Consider the following 18,108-nt stretch of genomic DNA (forward strand, 5'->3'; position numbering starts at 1 on the left):
TGCCAGAGGATATGGTTATAAGAGCATGCCATACTGGGTCATACCAAGGGTCCATCAAGCCCAGCATCCTTTTTCCAACAGTGGCCAATCCAGACCATAAGAACCTGGCAAGTTCCCAAAAACTAAGTCTATTCCATGTAACCATTTCTAGTAATAGCAGTGGCTATTTTCTAAGCCAACTTAATTAATAGCAGGTAATGGACTTCTCCACCAAGAACTTATCCAATCCTTTTTTAAACACAGCTATACTAACTGCACGAACCACATTCTCTGGCAACAAATTCCAGAGTTTAATTGTGCGTTGAGTGAAAAATAACTTTCTCCGATTAGTTTTAAATGTGCCCCATGCTAACTTCATGGAGTGCCCCCTAGTCTTTCTACTATCCGAAAGAGTAAATAACAGATTCACATCTACCCGTTCTAGACCTCTCATGATTTTAAACACCTCTATCATATCCCCCCTCAGTCGTCTCTTCTCCAAGCTGAAAAGTCCTAACCTCTTTAGTCTTTCCTCATAGGGGAGCTGTTCCATTCCCCTTATCATTTTGGTCCCCCTTCTGTTAGTGCAGTTAGTGTAGCTGTGTTTAAAAAAGGATTGGATAATTTCTTGGAGGAGAAGTCCATTACCTGCTATTAATTAAGTTGGCTTAGAAAATAGCCACTGCTATTACTAGAAATGGTTACATGGAATAGACTTAGTTTTTGGGTAATTGCCAGGTACTTGTGACTTGGATTGGCCACTGTTGGAAACAGGATGCTGGGCTTGATGGACCCTTGGTCTGACCCAGTATGGCATTTTCTTATGTTCTTATGAAAGGTTTACAAATAAATTAAGATTGAAGAAAAATGTTACAGAGAGATAGGGTACCAAAGGGCTCATGAGGAAATGCCTACATGGGAATTCTCGCAAAAGCTCTATGAGCTTAGAGAGAATAGTCCGTTTGGCACTGTTGGATGACATCATCAATGTTTCATGGTTAATTCAGCCCTGTTTGTGGACACTGACTGTCCTCCCTATGGTAGTGGTAGAGAAAGAACAGCTTCAGAATTCAAGAAAACATGGGATAAGCACAGGGGATTTCTAAGGGAAGAAGAATGTAGATGGACAGACTGGATGGACCGAATGGTATTTATCTGTTGTCATGTTCTATGATTCTGTCGAACAATACTATTCAAGAGAGGCTTTACACTCATACATACCATTGAATGGCTTGTGGAGAAACCTTGCGGAAGCTTCTATAGCCTTCCTCACGGCTCGGTGCAGATGCTTTCTTGCCTTGTTTGTGATCCCTGTAACAAAACAGCAAATACTTATTCTGGATCCGGTATGTGCTATACAAATCATGATAATACTAATAATTAAAAACACAATGCCAGGTTGCTGCATATTGCCAGGAAGAGAGAGCTGGATTTGATTTCTGGTTCAGGTCTTCCACCCCCTGGATTGGCCATTGCTGAAGGCTCTGAGGAGAGCGCGAGTCATAGTCATTCCACAATGGCTACACCTACTGGATGGATTCAGGGTCTAATCTATCACTGCAATGACTGGCAGGGGATGTAAAATAGTAAATAAATAGTAAATAGTAAATAAAGGAAAATTAGTTTCTTACCTGATAATTTTCGTTCCTGTAGTACCAAGGATCAGTCCAGGACACCTGGGTTGTGACTCCGCACCAGTAGATGGAGACAGACTAAAACTTGTGGGCGGAGCATATATGCCCCTGTGCCAGTCACAGCCCCTCAGTCATACGTAATGTCAAAGTAGACAAAAGCCAAAAAGGCAACCATAACTAACCATACAAACTTGGTAGGGAAACGAAAGAAATCCAACACCCCTACCGAAACCAGACTCCCAAACCGGGAGAGCAACTCAAGAAGGGTCAGCGTAGACTCCCAAACCGGGAGAGCAACTCAAGAAGGGTCAGCGTAGTGAAAGAAACAATAAAGAGCGGACTCTTCATTACTATAGCGCAGCACTGTGGGCGGGATCCTGGACTGATCCTTGGTACTACAGGAACGAAAATTATCAGGTAAGAAACTAATTTTCCTTTCCCTGTACGTACCAGGATCAGTCCAGGACACCTGGGATGTACCAGAGCCAACTTACCGAGGGTGGGAAGCAGAGAGTCCCGCTCGGAGTACCCTCTCTCCAAAACCCCCAGCTTCAGTAGCCTGAACATCCAACCGGTAATGTTTAAAGAAGGTATGCAACGACTTCCAGGTAGCCGCCCTGCAAATCTCTTGAGGCGACACCTGAGAAGATTCCGCCCAAGACGCAGCGTGAGACCGCGTCGAATGAGCCCGAAGACCCACTGGCGGCGATTTTCCACGCAGAAGATACGCAGAACCAATGGCTTCCTTGAGCCAACGGGCAATTGTCGTGCGGGACACCGCAGCACCTTTCTTTGGACCCGAAGTCAACACAAACAGATGATCCGTCACCCGATACGGATTAGTAACCTCTAGATAGCGAAGAAGGGACCTCCGCACATCTAGTTTTCCCAAGTCTTTCGTTTTCGGGTCCGAAGACTCCCCAAACATGAAAGCGGGAAGTTCAATCGACTGATTCAAATGGAACGACGACACGACCTTAGGAAGGAAGGAGGGAACCGTCCGCAAGGAAACCCCCGAATCGGAGATGCGCAAGAAGGGCTCCCTACAGAACAACGCCTGTAATTCTGAAACACGACTGGCTGATGCAATCGCCACCAGGAATACGGTCTTCAACGTGAGATCCTTGAGCGTATAACGTTTCAGGGGCTCAAACGGCGCTGAGCATAAGGCTGAGAGTACCCAGTTGAGGTTCCAAGACGGGCAAGGGGCCGCAACGGAGGACGGAGGTGCTTAGCCCCCCTAAGAAAGCGGGAGATATCTGGGTGGAGAGCCAGAGAGACTCCCCGGACCTCACCTCGCAAGCACCCAAGCGCCGCCACTTGGACCCGAAGGGAATTGCACGCTAAACCTTTGGCGAGCCCCGCCTGGAGAAACGCCAAAATATCAGAAATAGAAGCGGAAGTGGGATTCAGACCCCGCTCCACGCACCATTCTTCAAACACTACCCAGACCCGAACATAAGCCAGGGAAGTAGACTGTTTTCGGGATCTCAGCAACGTAGTAACGACCGCATCCGAGTAGCCTTTTCTTTTCAACCGGTACCTCTCAAAGCCATGCCGCGAGACAGAAGTGATCCGCATCCTCCAAACAGACGGGGCCCTGCCGAAGAAAGCCCCGCGAACCCCTGAAGGCGAAGGGGGGCGGCCACCGACAACTGGACTAAGTCCGCAAACCAGGGACGGCGCGGCCACTCCGGCGCCACCATGATCACGTTGGACGGGTGCAAGTCTATGCGCCGCAGAATCTTGCCGATCATGGGCCACGGTGGGAACACATACAGAAGCACATCCGCCGGCCAGGGAAGCACCAACGCGTCGACTCCCTCTGCGCCCCTTTAGCGACGTCGACTGTAAAATCTCGGAGCCTTTGCGCTGTGCCACGTGGCCATCAGATCCACGTGGGGCGTTCCCCAAGTCTTGCAGATGAAGAGAAACGCCTCTTCCGCCAGCTCCCACTCTCCGGGATCCAGACGGTGACGGCTGAGAAAATCCGCCTGGACGTTGTCGACTCCTGCAATGTGGGACGCAGCGAGATGGCTGAGATGCCGCTCTGCCCAGAGCATTAAGAGCCACGCCTCCTCCGCCACTAGAGGACTTCTTGCCCCGCCCTGGCAATTGATGTAAGCCACGGTGGTAGCGTTGTCCGACAATACCCGGACCGCCTGTCCGCGTACTAGGGGTAGAAAAGCATGCAGCGCCAGACGGACCGTTCTGGTCTCCAGCCGGTTGATAGACCACCGGGTCTGCGACTCTGACCACAGACCCTGAACCGACTTCCCTTGGCACACTGCCCCCCAGCCGGAAAGACTGGCATCCGTGGTCACCACCGTCCAGTCGGGCACCAGAATGGACACTCCACAGGAGAGATGCTTGGAATCCCGCCACCAGCTCAGGCTGGCTCGCGCCTGACCCTCGAGAGGGAGAGGTAGATAAAAATCCTTGGAAACCGGTTTCCAGCGGGAAAGCAATGAGGACTGCAGCGGTCGTAGATGAGCGAACGCCCAAGGGGCTAACGCCAGAGTGGATGCCATAGACCCCAGAACCGTCAGGTAATCGCAGACTCGTGGCCGGTGTAGCGACAGAAGACGCAGCACCTGAGACTGCAGTTTGCATATCCGTTCCTGAGAGAGAATCACCTTGCCTCGCTTCGTGTCGAAAAGGGCTCCAAGATACTCCAAGGACTGAGAAGGTTCGAGATGACTCTGTTGTAGTTGACCACCCAGCCCAGGGACTGCAAGAGCTGTAACCCCCTGGTCACCGCCTGCCGACACAGACTCTGAGACTGCGCTTGGATTAGCCAATCGTCGAGGTAAGGGTGAACCAGCAGGCCTTCCCGCCGCAACTGCGCCGCCACGACCACCATCACTTTCGTGAATGTCCGAGGCGCTGTCGCTAGGCCGAACGGGAGCGCCCGGAACTGGAAGTGCCTGCGCAGAATGCAAAACCGCAGGAACCGCTGAAAAGCTAGATGGATGCCTACATGAAGGTATGCTTCTGTGAGGTCTAGGGACGCCAGGAATTCGCCGGGGCGCACTGACGCGATCACGGAACGAATGGTCTCCATCTTGAAGTGAGGGACCCGAAGGCATCTGATGACTCCCTTCAGATCCAGAATGGGGCGGAAAGAGCCGTCTTTCTTGGTCTAACTCGTAGCCGTGTCTTATCACGTCGAGGACCCACTGATCCGACGTCATGCTGGCCCATTCCTCGAGAAAGAAGGAGAGACGCGCCCCCACGTTTGGGACAACGTGCCGAGGCCACGAGGAGGGATGGGCCGGCCGGACTTCATTGAGAAGGCTTGGCCCCCGCACCCGACGGAGCCCCTCCTTGCCGGCCAAAACGCTTGCCTCGAAAGGACTGCTGCCACTGAGCGTTCCGCGAGCAGGACGACCTATATGAGGATCCAGAGGATCTTTGCGGTCTGGACTTCCTGGGCCCCCGGAACCGGGCTCTGCCTGAGAAGGAAGATCGCGGACGGGCCCTATCCTCCGGCAGCTTAAACGCTCGATTCTCACCCAGGGAAACCAACAAATCATCTAACTCCTTGTCAAATAGCAATTTCCCTTTAAATGGCAATGCCCCGAGGTGAGCCTTGGAAGAGCCATCCGCTGCCCAGTTGCGCAGCCAAAGAAGACGACGCGCCGACACCGCTGCCACCATGGAGTGAGCTGAGGTGCGCAGCAGATCATGGAGCGCATCGGCCCCATAGGCAATGGCTGCCTCCAACCTGTCTGCTTGAGAAGCTTCCTCTGCAGAGAGACCTGCATTCGCCTGAAGGACTGGAGCCCAGCGCAGACTAGCCCGCATAGCAAAATTCGTGCACATGGCGGCCCGCACTCCTAGGACAGAGACCTCGAAAATCTTTTTGAGTTGAACCTCCAACTTCCGGTCTTGAATATCCCGGAGGGCTGTCGCTCCCGTGACCGGGATGTTAGACCTCTTCGTGACAGCGGACACCGCCGAATCCACTTTTGGGAGCCGGAGGAGCTCCAGCGCGTCCTCCGGCAAAGGGTAAGGCTTGTCCATGGCCTTGCTGACCTTCAAATCCAACTCCAGAGTATCCCATTCCTTGAAGAAGATATCCGTGGACGAAAAAATGAAAAGGAAAAGCAACCGCCGGCCCTGTGAGCCCGAGCAGGACAGGATCCATATTTGCCTCCTGGCGGACCACCACCGGAGGGGCATCAATCCGCAGCTCCTGGAGAATGGCCGGGATAAGCGGCGACAGCTCCTCCCTAAGGAACAAACGCACCACCTTGGGGTCATCCCCATCGACGGCCTGTGCTCTTTTCCCCGTAGCGAGCTGCGCGGAGCCATCTGACGCTGCCTTCCCGGCTCCCGGCAGGGGTTCCTCAGAGGCCTCCGTGTCCGCCTCGGCGGATTCTTCGGACTCCGAGCCCTGCGGCACCCCTCGCGGAAGCCGCTTGCTCCGGCCCGCGGCCTGGGCGACCTTCGCCGTCCTCCTGGCCGGCTTTTTCTTCGGCGGGGACCGGTGGACCTGAGCGCGCGAGGCGTCCCCCCGACTGCGCTTGCTTCGCCTATATCGGAGCACCTTGCGCAGCAAAGCGCTAAATCCTCTGAGAGCTCGCCCGAATCCGAAGAATCGATTTCCGAAGTCCCCTGGGACCGGGGCCCCTCCGAGGGGGCCTCCCCCGCCGCACCCCACTGCGGGGAGAGCTCAGGGGGCAAAACCGAGGCCTCCACCGTTTCGCGTGAGACTACCCGGCCGGTGGACAAAATGGCCGCCACTCCCGCGGAAACCGGGAAAGAACCAGGAGGCCTGTCAGGGGCCCCTCCCCCCTGCGACGGCGATCGTGCCACCCGGGAACGGGTCCCCCGAGGTGCCCCCGATGATCCCTCGTCTCCCGGGACGCAGGCCGAGCAAAGGCCGTCCCGGGAGAGACGCGTGCCGAGCCGCAGGCCCTGCACTGCGAGCCGCGCGGCATCGAGAAAATCGCGGGAAAACAAAGGACGCGCCGAAAAACACTGAGGGGCGCTGAAGAAAAAGAAAAAAATCACCGCGGCGAAATCGGCGACCTCCCCCCTGCCGACGACGCCCCCCCCCCGAGCGGGACGGGACGGAGCGCAACGCCAGGCAACGGAGAGCCGACAGAAACAAAAGTCAAACACTTTTTTTTTTTTTTTTTTTTTTTTTTTTTACAGAAAACGCTGTCCCTGGTACTGAAAAGCCCTCTGTCCTGCAGGGGTGAGTGAACCGGGCTCCCCGGTGTCACCCCTGACGCTGCTACTAGTCCAGCCGGGTCCTCAACCCTAGCAGCGGCCTCCACCTGGGGAGGGTAGTCCCCTCAGGACCTCTCAACTCCCCAGGGAGGCAGGGCAACCGGGACTAAAATTAACCAAATTAAACAAAAAACCCAATTTACAGAAAAAAACCAAATAGGCCTAATAGAAAATAAAACCCAAAAAGCGAACCTGACTAACAACCAGAATCAGGCCCGACAGGGCTGTGACCGGACCTGCACCACCTACTGGAGACAGAGTAAGACTGAGGGGCTGTGACTGGCACAGGGGCATATATGCTCCGCCTACAAGTTTTAGTCTGTCTCCATCTACTGGTGCGGAGTCACAACCCAGGTGTCCTGGACTGATCCTGGTACGTACAGGGAAATAGTAAATAGTAAATCTTATTCTCAAAAATTGATTACTGCAATTCTCTTTTACTTGGGCTCCCAGCTATTGCCCTAAAACCTCGACAAATGCTCCAAAATGCCACCGCTAGGATTCTAACTAAAGCCAAAAAAAGGGACCACATTACGCCAATTCTAAAGAATCTCCATTGGCTCCCTATAAAATATAGAATCCTCTACAAAACACTCTCTACCATCCATAAATCTATCTACAAAACATCACACCTTGACCTCAGGATACCTTTGCAACTACACTCATCCTCCCGTCCACTGAGATCTGCACATAAAGGTTCGCTAAAAATACCTCCATTCAAAATATCTTCCAACAAAAGAGCCTTCTCCACAGCAGGTCCTAACCAATGGAACTCTCTCCCCGCAGACCTTAGGCTCGAACAATGCCCCATCACATTCAAAAAAAGACTCAAAACCTGGCTTTTCACACAAGCCTACACCTGAACTGATCTTTTATATCACTTTTCCTGCCTGGTTAATGATCTCTTTATCCCACATTGCTTAATAATCCTTGAATTAATCTGAATTTCCCTCCTGCCAATCTTCAACCACTTGTTACATGATTAACCTAATTTATAGGAATTCTGCTAGTTAAAATTGTATATATTGTATATTGTATAAGTTATTATTTATTCAATTCAATGTTGTCCAAGTTCCATAGTTTCCCTGTTCTCTGTAAGACATTCGTGTTAAGTCATTTCTAAGTTCTATGTAAACCGAAGTGATTGGTAACATTGTTACCAGAACGTCGGTATATAAAAATGTTAAATAAATAAATAAATAAATAAATAGCTGTGAATGAAGGCTAAGGTTCAGATCCTAGACTTGGTTCTCATTGAGCTTGAAGCCCAAAGGGGCAGGTGGAAACCGGAGAATAAAAAAAAAAAAAAGAAGCAGTGACCCATGCAATAGTTACATTGCAGGTGCCAGTTTAGGAAGCAATGAATGAGTAATGATAGATTCGCTGAATATTTCTGGAGAATAATATAGGGACTACACCAAGAATGTTTTATTTCAGTGTTGCCTTCAGCTTTACTCTTCCCAGAAACTGCCTTCAAGTTTGCTCCCCTCCCCCCAGGTACAGATTAGGACAATCTCTTCACTTTGGACATCAGGGATGATGAATCCAGTGCTGCAAAGAGTTCTGCTTTTCAGGATTTCCAGAATGGATATTCAGGGTTTATCCTGAAATACATTTGGTCCAAGAACTGGGTTAATCTGCATAGTTTGGTTATTCTGAAAACCAAAGCTTTGCGCAGCACTCAAGCACTGGAGTTCAATATCTCTGTTCTACATCGGCTGCTGCTGATCCAAAGGCATGGGTGACCCAAGGCTGCTCCTGAGCCTGACCCCCACCTAATGCCACAAAGCACAATGCCAATCTCTGCACCACCCCTCCTTTGCTTTATTTATTTATTTAAAATATTTTTATACCGTCATTCATAGTTACATCACAACGGTGTACAATATGTTTATATCTATAGGATATTCACATACTCAAATATACAATAAAATTAAATAACCTTAAAACATCTAAAATACAAATTAAATAAAATAAAACTTAAATCTTATTAAAATTATTCTAAAAGTTGGCAAGCAAAAAACATTTGTTCAAAACATCTAAAAAATACAATCACATGGCATAGAGCTTAAATCATATTAATAATTACTCTAAGGGTTTGCTGCAAAAGCTCGCTAAAAGAGCCAAGTCTTCAGTCCCTTTTTAAAATTCCTAAAATCTGACTCAAGCCATAGCTCAGTTGGTAAAGTGTTCCATGTGCTTGGGTCTGCTATAGAAATTACTCTTTCCCGTACTGATGTTAAGTGAGCAGTATTTAATGAAGGAACGGTAAGCAAAGCTTTGTTGGCAGATCTTAAAGATCTGTGTGGTGTATGCCTTCTTTTATATATATCAGCTTACCTGGGTGTTCATTCTTCTCTGCAGAAACTGCATGCACATAAATGTAGGACTTCAGTTTCTCCTGTTGCACCGCTCGTGTATCGAGGACCACAGACTTCTTCAGGGTCAAAATCTCATACGTAATAAACACACAGCCCCTAAGGCAAGAACCACATAAGCAAAGCATCACTTGCTCTTGCTTTAAAGTAGTGCAAGACAAAATCTTTTCTATAAATCAGTTATGTAGATGCAGAATAGGTCGCAAATCTGAGTTAGGCCAAGAGCCAGTTTTCTCTGAACTAAACAAAAATGGAAGAACAGCAAGGGCTTTGAATTTTCCACTATATTTTAAAACTTGGGAAACGCAGACATTTCAGAAAAAAAGGTTATAAACTGTTTGACAAGTCCCCAAAACTGTTTACCTCTGGCCTTGCCTGAAACAAAGAATTCAACACAGATTGGATGTTGCTTATCTCTAAGCACTGCTAAGACTTTGTGGTCATCTATGCCAAGATGAATGCTTCACTTCTCCATTAAAAAAAAAAAAAAAGAAGAAAGGAATCCTCCAATCCAAAGCTTTGCTTGGCACTTATCCATGTGCATGCACAATGCCTGTTTACTTCCTATAAAGTAAGTAAAATTCCAGGTTGCAGGCAGCAGCAGAACTATCACCACCTGAGCTGCCAGCAGAACAGTCTGTCACCATCAGAGAAGCTGCAACTGACCACAGTCATTAACACCTGAGGGTAGCAGCAACAGAGGGGAAGATTTCTACACAAAGGCTGCATCTTTGCTCAAGCTCCTAGGGGCAGCCCTACATCCTTGCGTTTGGAGAAAGACATTGAGCAGGTATCCCTGCACAGCTATTAGCATGGAAACACTCCTTGCCTAGAGAGAGAGAGAGAGGTTGCACAGAGCTTCAATCTGACTGTTTATCCATAATTAGGAGCCTGTAACTCCTAATTATGCTGAGAAGCTTAGAGAACTGGTCCTTAGTAATCAGGGGGTTAGCCTGGGATATTTGTGAATCAGACAAATCTGGGCATATTTTTGATCGACTGTGGTGCTGATTTAGAAACTGTGAGAAACTATGTGTCTTGAATCACAAAAGCAATTGCTATATATATACCTTGTTATACCTAGGAAATTATATTTAATTGATTAAACATCCTTAATAAAGAAATAACTGAATGTAGACAAATCTAAGAGGTTCCTTGTTCTGTCTGATCCTAAATAAAAATTATACTCTAAGTAATAAAACATAGATGTTGTAGTTATTCCTACAGTTGGCAGTTAAAACTCATAAAACTATTAAGATGCACCCTTCACATTCTTATTTTTATTTCATTTTGGCAAATTAATATATATTTAATGCTCATCTTATTTATCCTCTTCCACTATTGAATCTTAGTAAATCAGGCCCTGCTGTGCTGAACCTCATTGACACGTGTAAGCTAGGAATACAGTCTGAATAGCTGAAGAGTCATCTCAAGAAAAGCAATTTTTAAAAGGGTATGAACATACTAAGATTTGTGTCATTTTGTTCCAGGAAACAAATGTGAAAGCATCATAAACTAGCGATATTAGGACAAAAACCCCCCAGAGAACTAGGAACAAAACCAGCGGACACAGCGTCCAGAAGTTTTCAGAAATCTATAGCATGCTGCTGCTTCCAATGAATCCTTTTATTTTGAAGGACACGTTTTTATTGGAGCACAGTAGGCTAATATTGATGTACACTAAGGGGTCAATTTTAAAAGGAGCGCGCACGCGTCCATGTGTGCGAGGTTCCCCGCGCATGCTCATGGATGCGCCGATTTTATAACATGCGCGCGCTGCCGTGTGCATGTTATAAAATACGATATCCCAATGAAGGAGCAGACTGGGAGGGAACATCCCTATACCCCTAATCTAACCTTCCTACATTTTCCCCTCTTCTCCCTGACCCCTACCTATTACAATTTATTGTTTACCTTGCTGCTCCTTTGGAGCATCAGTAGACTCTGCACGCAGGCCAGCTGCTGGCACGCGCTTCCCCAGGACAGAGGCTAATGCCATTGACTTGGCCCACCCCTGTCCAGACCACACACCCCAACCCGCCCCTTTCCCCTATCTGACCATCATCTGATGACCATCCTTCCAGTCACCACCAAACCTTTAGAAATATCTAGGCTATTGACCCTTGCATCCTTTCCAATATTGTTACGCTCGCCGCCCCCGCGGCAGCCCCGCGGTGCGGCCCTCTCACCTCTCTACACAAGCTTCGGGCTCCAGCTCCTCGTCGCTGGCGGCGGTGGGCCGCCAGTCCCGACCTTGGACTTCCGCCAGCACCTCTGGGCCTGCTCCGTTTCCCGGGACCTCCAGCCAGGATGCCTCCATCCGTCGGGCCTCTCCGCGGGGTTTTCGGAGAGATGCCGCTGGTCCCGGCGGGAACCTGGCCGCAGACCCGGATGCTGACATCAATTCCCTCATTGCTTAAATGCTCAGGCCTCGCACTGAAGCGTTGCCTTTGCAACAGGTCTCCTTGGTCTCCTGTTCCAGGTTTCCTTGTACTCGTTGCTTCTCTGTGAGCCTTGCTTTGTGTTTCTGTTTCTCCAAGTTCCTGGTTCCTGTTCCTTGTTCGTCTCGTCTGTGTGCTGACTGACTTCCTGGTTCTGACCATTGGTACACGCCTGACCTCACCTGCCTTCTCCAAGCCTGACCACTGCTACGTCTGACCACACCTGCCTTCTCCGTGCATTGACCATTGCTACGTCTGACCATGCCTGCCTTCTCCGTGCCTTGACCATTGCTACAAACGACTTCGCCTCAGAGTTTCTTGAGTCCAGAGTTCCACGTTGCTTGCTACACCTTCCAAGTGCCACCAGCTTCCATTCAAGCTGGACAGTGACGCCTCTGTCCCTATTCTCTGGACATGGATTATTAAGGCTTCGGCCTTCCTTTGCTCAGGCACCTTCAGTTCCTGTTCCATATCCCTTCCAGGATAGGACCACGCCATCTGCTGGCTGCTGTCTCTGGGCTGAGCCATCTACTACCTGTACTTAACTTTGAGGCCCGCCTAAGTCCTGCCAGCCCCGGCACCCGAAGGCTCAACCTGAGGGGAACGTGGGCTGGTACAGGTGAAGCTCCAGTGGCCTCCAGCTTTAGCCCATTCCGCCTGCTGAATGTGGGGATCCATAGGCCCTCGCCTTTGGGTTGCGTCAAACCCACCTCAGCCCAAGGATCCACCTCCTACGCAACAAATATGATTTCATTTCTCCTGTACAACCTTGCCAGAGTCTGCTGATGAGGCAGTTTCTTCTCCATCCTGCAAGGCAGGCCAAATCCCCACCTTGATTCACCTCCCGAGTTTGCTTCCAGTGTTCCTGCACCTACTTTGCAGAATGTTCCTGGACGACAGGATCTTCGCTCCCCTCCCTTTCCTTTGACCCCTTGCCACACTTTCTTCCTTCTCTGAAATCACAGGAAAAACTGCCCATCTTTCTTTCCTCCTCCAGACTTATGACTTGTTCTTCTGACCTCAGATCTATCTCCCCTGCAATAACCATCCTCAGTCTATCACTTGTCACTGCAACTGTTCCCTCTTCCTTCAAACAGGATGGGATCACACCACCCCTCAAAAATCCTTCACTAGGAAAATAAAGTTAATGTGCTAACCTGCTGCCAAAAAACCTCCAATATACCTTGGACAGAATACTTCCTAACTTACACCAGAAGCCTCCCTAGATGTATCCTTAGCAAACGTTTACAAATGGGAGGTGTCAATGAACGTGCATCTATTCCCCTGGAGGGTAATTAAGCATTTACAGGGAAATGTTAAGAAACAAATACCAAGCTTAGATCTCAGTGACCAAAAACAACTCCTGTGTGTGAATTTTAACTTAGAGGCTCCTATATTGTGGATTTGGAAGGTGTACAGTAAATCTTATATATTGCGCTGTATATTTTTTCTTTTGTTATCAATGCCTAGCTTAATAGATTTAAACTATATAGTTAAATGAAATGTTTTGTTTTGCTAAAAACCAATAAAGAATAAACTGAAAAAAAAAATCCTTCGCTGAACCCTACTTGCATTGCTATCATTCTCTCTCGCCTTCCTTTCACATTCATCTCCTCTGTTTTGACTTTCTTTCATGTCAAGCCGTTACAGATCTGTTCAAGTCTAGCTTTTTGTCCTCCATATTCCACAGAAACTGCTTTTGCCAAAATCTTCATTGACTTCTTCATAGCCAAGGGCCTTTACATAATCCTCATATTTCTTTTGACGCCAATGATCAGACTACTCCTTGACATGCTGTACTCGATTTTGGGGCTCCACTCTCTTGCTTTCCTTCTTACCTCTTCCATTGAGCTTTTACTGTATTCTCCGGTGGTTCTTCCTCCATTGCTATTCCACTGTCAGTCAGTAAGTGCCTCAAAGCTCTGTCCTAGGACCTCTTCTCTTTTCTACACTCCAATCTCCTCCCACGGTTTCAGTAACATTTTTAAGCTCACGACATCCAGGCAGTGATGTCAGGTATTCTGGCATCACTGCCTGGATGTTCCACCACCACCACCACCTTAAACTTAGGGAGACTAAGTTTATAATAACCTACATAACTTATGCATTTCTAAAACACATCAGTTATGCCAATTTTCAGAGTGAAAATATGTGCATAAATTTACTTTGAAGATCATCTCCAAGTATGCACACAAACTAATCCATACAAAGTTATATCTGATCTTTGCATGACGTAACTTGTGCATGCATATCTTTTTTTCACAATCAAAAGTATGTGTATAAATCCCAACTCTGCCCCCAGAAAGTCTCTTTTGCATGCATAAAAACATGCATGAAAGCAGATTATGGGCATACTTTTATGCATACAACCCTTGTGTAATTTTATAACAAGCCATTTATACACATACACCTGTGTTTTATGTGTATAAATAGCCTTGAAAATTACTCCCAACATGGAAAGACGGAGCATCTAGCCTTTCCTCCCAAACTCCCTTCCACTCATTTTTCATCTCTGTGGATAGCACTCATCGTCCTAGTTCTCTCAGCTTATACACTTGGGAGTCATCTTTGAGACTATACTCAAATCTGAAACAGTTAAAGCGTGTTGTTTTTGCCTCTGACACTGCTAAAATCCACCCCTTCCTTTCTGATCATGCAGCGTGCCTCGGGGATTTGTACTGGGACCTGTGGTGTTTACATATTTATTAATATTCTGAAAAAGGAGCAGTGAGAGCTAATGCTAGTACTCTATACCCCAATCGGCCTTTCTACTCTAAACTCCACGATTTTTATTCTAGAATTGACTATCTTTTAATTGATAAATCATTATTTCATAATGTCTTGCATGCTGAAGTGGGAATTATTTCTTGGTCAGATCATGCCCCTATATCTCTTGATATACACTCCTTAGTTGCTGATTCAAGGGAGATGTTTCTGGCATCTTAATGATGTCATACTCCAGGATATTTCTTTCACCAAAGTTACAGCATCTGCAATCCAAGATTTTTTTCACATTAACGCTAATTCTGTTTCATCCCCACTCATAGTATGGGATTGCTTTAAAGTCTATATACGTGGTCTATTTATATCTCGCTCTTCCTTCCTTAAAAAGAAAAAGGAGGAGACGTAGCTAACTTAGGAGCACCATATCCCTACTCATGGACAAGCACTCTAATAATTCTCAGATTACACTCAATCAACTTATCAAAGCAAGGGAGGAACTTCACAGGTTGGAATCCAAACGGATTGCATATTCTCTAGAAATAGTACGACAAGAGTACTTTGAAGGAGGAAAAAAAGGCAGGCAAATTAGTTAATTAGCTAATAAGTTGAAAAAGGTTAAGTCTCCAAGTGTCAACTAAGTCTCCAAGCGTCAACTAGCTGTAGATTATCCATAAATGATTTGAATGAGTCTACATGAACTTTAGCTAGGTATAAGTGTCCTTTGGAGTCTGGACTGATCCATGGTACTACAGGAATGAAAATTATCAGGTAAGAAGCTAATTTTCCTTTATAACCTCCATTCCTCTCCAAATAATTTCTAACACTCTGCTTTTCTGACTGCTGCCACACACTGAGCAGAGGATTTCACAAGAACTCTTGGGTCCCAGGTGGTGACTCCTAATTTTATTTATTTTAAAAGCTTGTATTCCATGCTCATGCATAGCATGTTCGAGATAAATAATAAAATGCATCCATAAAATAAATTCACAAACACAGCATATCTATAATATCAACAGAACTGTAAAACGTTAATACATTGGAAACAAAACACACACGCCGCATGATTATATTAAAACAAGGCAGATGGTTGTATCTACCTTTAGCATGACACTAGGGAACTTCAGTGCCAAATGCTTGGATAAACAAGTGGATTCTTGGATATGTTGACTACCCAGCTGAGGGTTTTCAGCAATTGAAGTACCCGGTCTATCGCCTCCTGGAAAAACAACTCAGATTTCGCCCGAATCAGCCAATCATCCAGGTACGGATGTACTAACAATCCTTCCCTGCGGAGTTGCGCTGCTACCACCACGATACCTTTGGTGAATGTCCTGGGTGCGGTAGTCAGACCAAACGGCAGAGCCTGAAACTGGTAGTGACGCCCCAAGAAGGAAAACTGCAGGAACCTCTGATGATCGGTCCGGATCCCGATGTGTAAGTATGCCTCCGTCAGATCCAGAGATGCCAGAAATTCCCCCTGACAGACGCAATGACTGACCGAAGTGTCTCCATGCGGAAACGGGAAATCCGCAGACACTTGTTCACCCACTTGAGATTGAGAATAGGCCGAAAGGTCACTTCTTTCTTCGGCACCACGAAGTAAATGGAGTAACGACCTCTTCGAAGCTCCGGAGGAACCGGAACGATGGCGCCAAGGTCGAGAAGACGTTGCAGCGTCTCCTGTACTGCCTGGCGCTTTGTTGCATGACCGCATGGAGAGACCAGGAACCGTTGTCGGGACAGCATGCAAAATCTAACGTGTAACCATGACTTATCACGGATAGGACCTACTGATCCGAAGTGATTTTGGCCCACTCCTCATGAAACAGAGACAGCCTGCCCCCCACTATGGGAACCGAGGAATGGACCGTCCGTCCATCATTGGGAAGGCTTTCTGGCTGACGTGCCCTGGCCCGTGCCAGGCCGACCAAAACGTCGCCCCCGAAAGGACTGAGAATATGTCTGTTGGCATTGTGTCGAAAGGACGAACCAGACCCCTGAGAGGTCCGAGGCCTCCAACCACCTCTAAATCGCGACCTGGCAGCCAAGCCACCTCTGGACTTCGGCCTATCCTCGGGCAACCTATGCACTTTGTTCTCACACAAGGACTGTATTAGATCCTCCAGTTCTTTTCCGAAAAGCAGCTTGCCCTTAAACGGTAAAAAGCCCAATTGAGATTTAGAGGACACATCCGCTGCCCAGTTGCGTAACCACAACAGCTGCCTCACTGACATGGCCGACACCATGGTTCTGGCGGACGTACGAAGTAGATCATAAAAGGCATGCGCACTATAGGCAATCACTGCCTCAAGTCACCCCGCCTAAATGCTTCCTTTTGAGAGAGTGACTCATTCGCCAGGAGCTGCTGCACCCAACGCAGACCTGCCCTCAAAGAAATATTGCTGCACATTGCCGCATGGATGCTAAGCGCAGAGACCTCAAAGATCTTCTTCAGCTGGATCTCCAGTTTGCAGTCCTGAAGGTCTTTAAGGGCCATACCCCCAGTAACTGGAATGGTGGTCTTTTTCATGACCGCTACCATGGCATCCACCTTAGAAACTCGTAAAAGCTCCAACGCTTCCTCCGACAGAGAATAGAGCTTATCCATCGCTTTTGCCTCCTTAAGTCCCAAATCCGGAGTGACCCACTCCTTGAAGAGCAAATCCGTGGCAGGAAAATGAAATGGGAAGGACGAGGGGGGAACCCTCAGGCCCAACACCACTGGGTTCGTAGCCCCTAAACAAGATTCTTCCTGGGGGAGAGGAATGCCCAATTCCCCCATAATAGCTGGAATGAGTGGACCTAGTTCATTTCATCGAAAGAGGCGGACCACCATCAAATCGTCTCCGTCCGCCCCATGGGAACCCCGCAGACCGGCATCACCCTCAACCCCTCTCGGGGGCTGGGAAGGCAGATCCCCGTCCTCCTGGCATTCTGAATCCGCGGAGGAATCCATATCCGGGCAAGGGGTCCGTAGGTTGAGAGACCGCTGTCCCGAGGACGGACCCACGTCTAGGCCGGGGTTAGCTCGCTTCTGGGACCTGACCTCAGGGTCCATGATGAGAGACCTCTTTTTTCCCGCCTTCTGGGCCTTAAAGGCCTTATGCATGAATAGAACAAAATCTGACGAAAATGAAGACTCAGAAGACGAATCGTCTGTATCCCCTACAGGGACAGGCGCAGGACCCTGTCAGCCCTTATCCGCGGTGTTGTCCCTCTCAGGGACCTTCCGCTGTGGTGATAAACTCGGCGGGAGATCCTCTGCTCCCTGTACTGCTGAGACCGCTGACCTCCGTGGAGGCAAAATGGCGCCCGCTCTGGGAACCTCTGCCCCCAGCAAGCGCAAAATGACGCCCGTTCCCGCATTTCGCGGGAAGATTTATTTAGTTATTTATTTATTGTTTTTTATATACCGAAATTCATCAAAGATATCACATCGGTTTACATTATAACAGTAACTTGCGCAAAAGATGCGTTTGACATAGAACGGGCAAGGTTAAATAAACATCATAAACTGCAACAGGGTGTGAAGAGAACTATATACATAGAACTGTGGCATTTTATACAATAAAGATATCTTATGGGTTGTATCAGGAACTAATAAGAATGCTAATAAGATATCAGGGACAGGGGGCTGCAGCTCCCCGAACATGCCTGTGACCGACTGGACCCGAACTACGACCCTCCCTGGTGTCACGGTGGCCCCCTCTC

The 18,108-nt window shown here is 48.1% G+C and overlaps 1 protein-coding gene across 9 annotated transcripts in view; it reads right to left on the bottom strand.

Annotated features, from left to right (window-relative positions):
• SERAC1 (serine active site containing 1) overlaps nt 1–18,108 on the bottom strand; it is a 140,780-nt gene that overhangs the window by 114,143 nt on the left and 8,529 nt on the right. For 5 of the 9 annotated variants that reach the window (XM_029596664.1, XM_029596662.1, XM_029596670.1 and 2 more), the window contains exons 5-6: nt 9,195–9,331; nt 1,201–1,290 (exon numbers count right to left, since the gene is read on the bottom strand). In XM_029596664.1, the coding sequence (XP_029452524.1) occupies nt 1,201–1,290; nt 9,195–9,331 (227 nt within the window). Of the gene's footprint in view, nt 1–1,200; nt 1,291–9,194; nt 9,332–18,108 lie in introns of those variants that run through there. The other 4 variants (XM_029596668.1, XM_029596667.1, XM_029596666.1 and 1 more) reach the window with 2 other exon arrangements.

This window comes from Rhinatrema bivittatum, chromosome 3, assembly GCF_901001135.1.
Source record: "Rhinatrema bivittatum chromosome 3, aRhiBiv1.1, whole genome shotgun sequence".
Lineage (NCBI taxonomy): Eukaryota > Metazoa > Chordata > Amphibia > Gymnophiona > Rhinatrematidae > Rhinatrema > Rhinatrema bivittatum.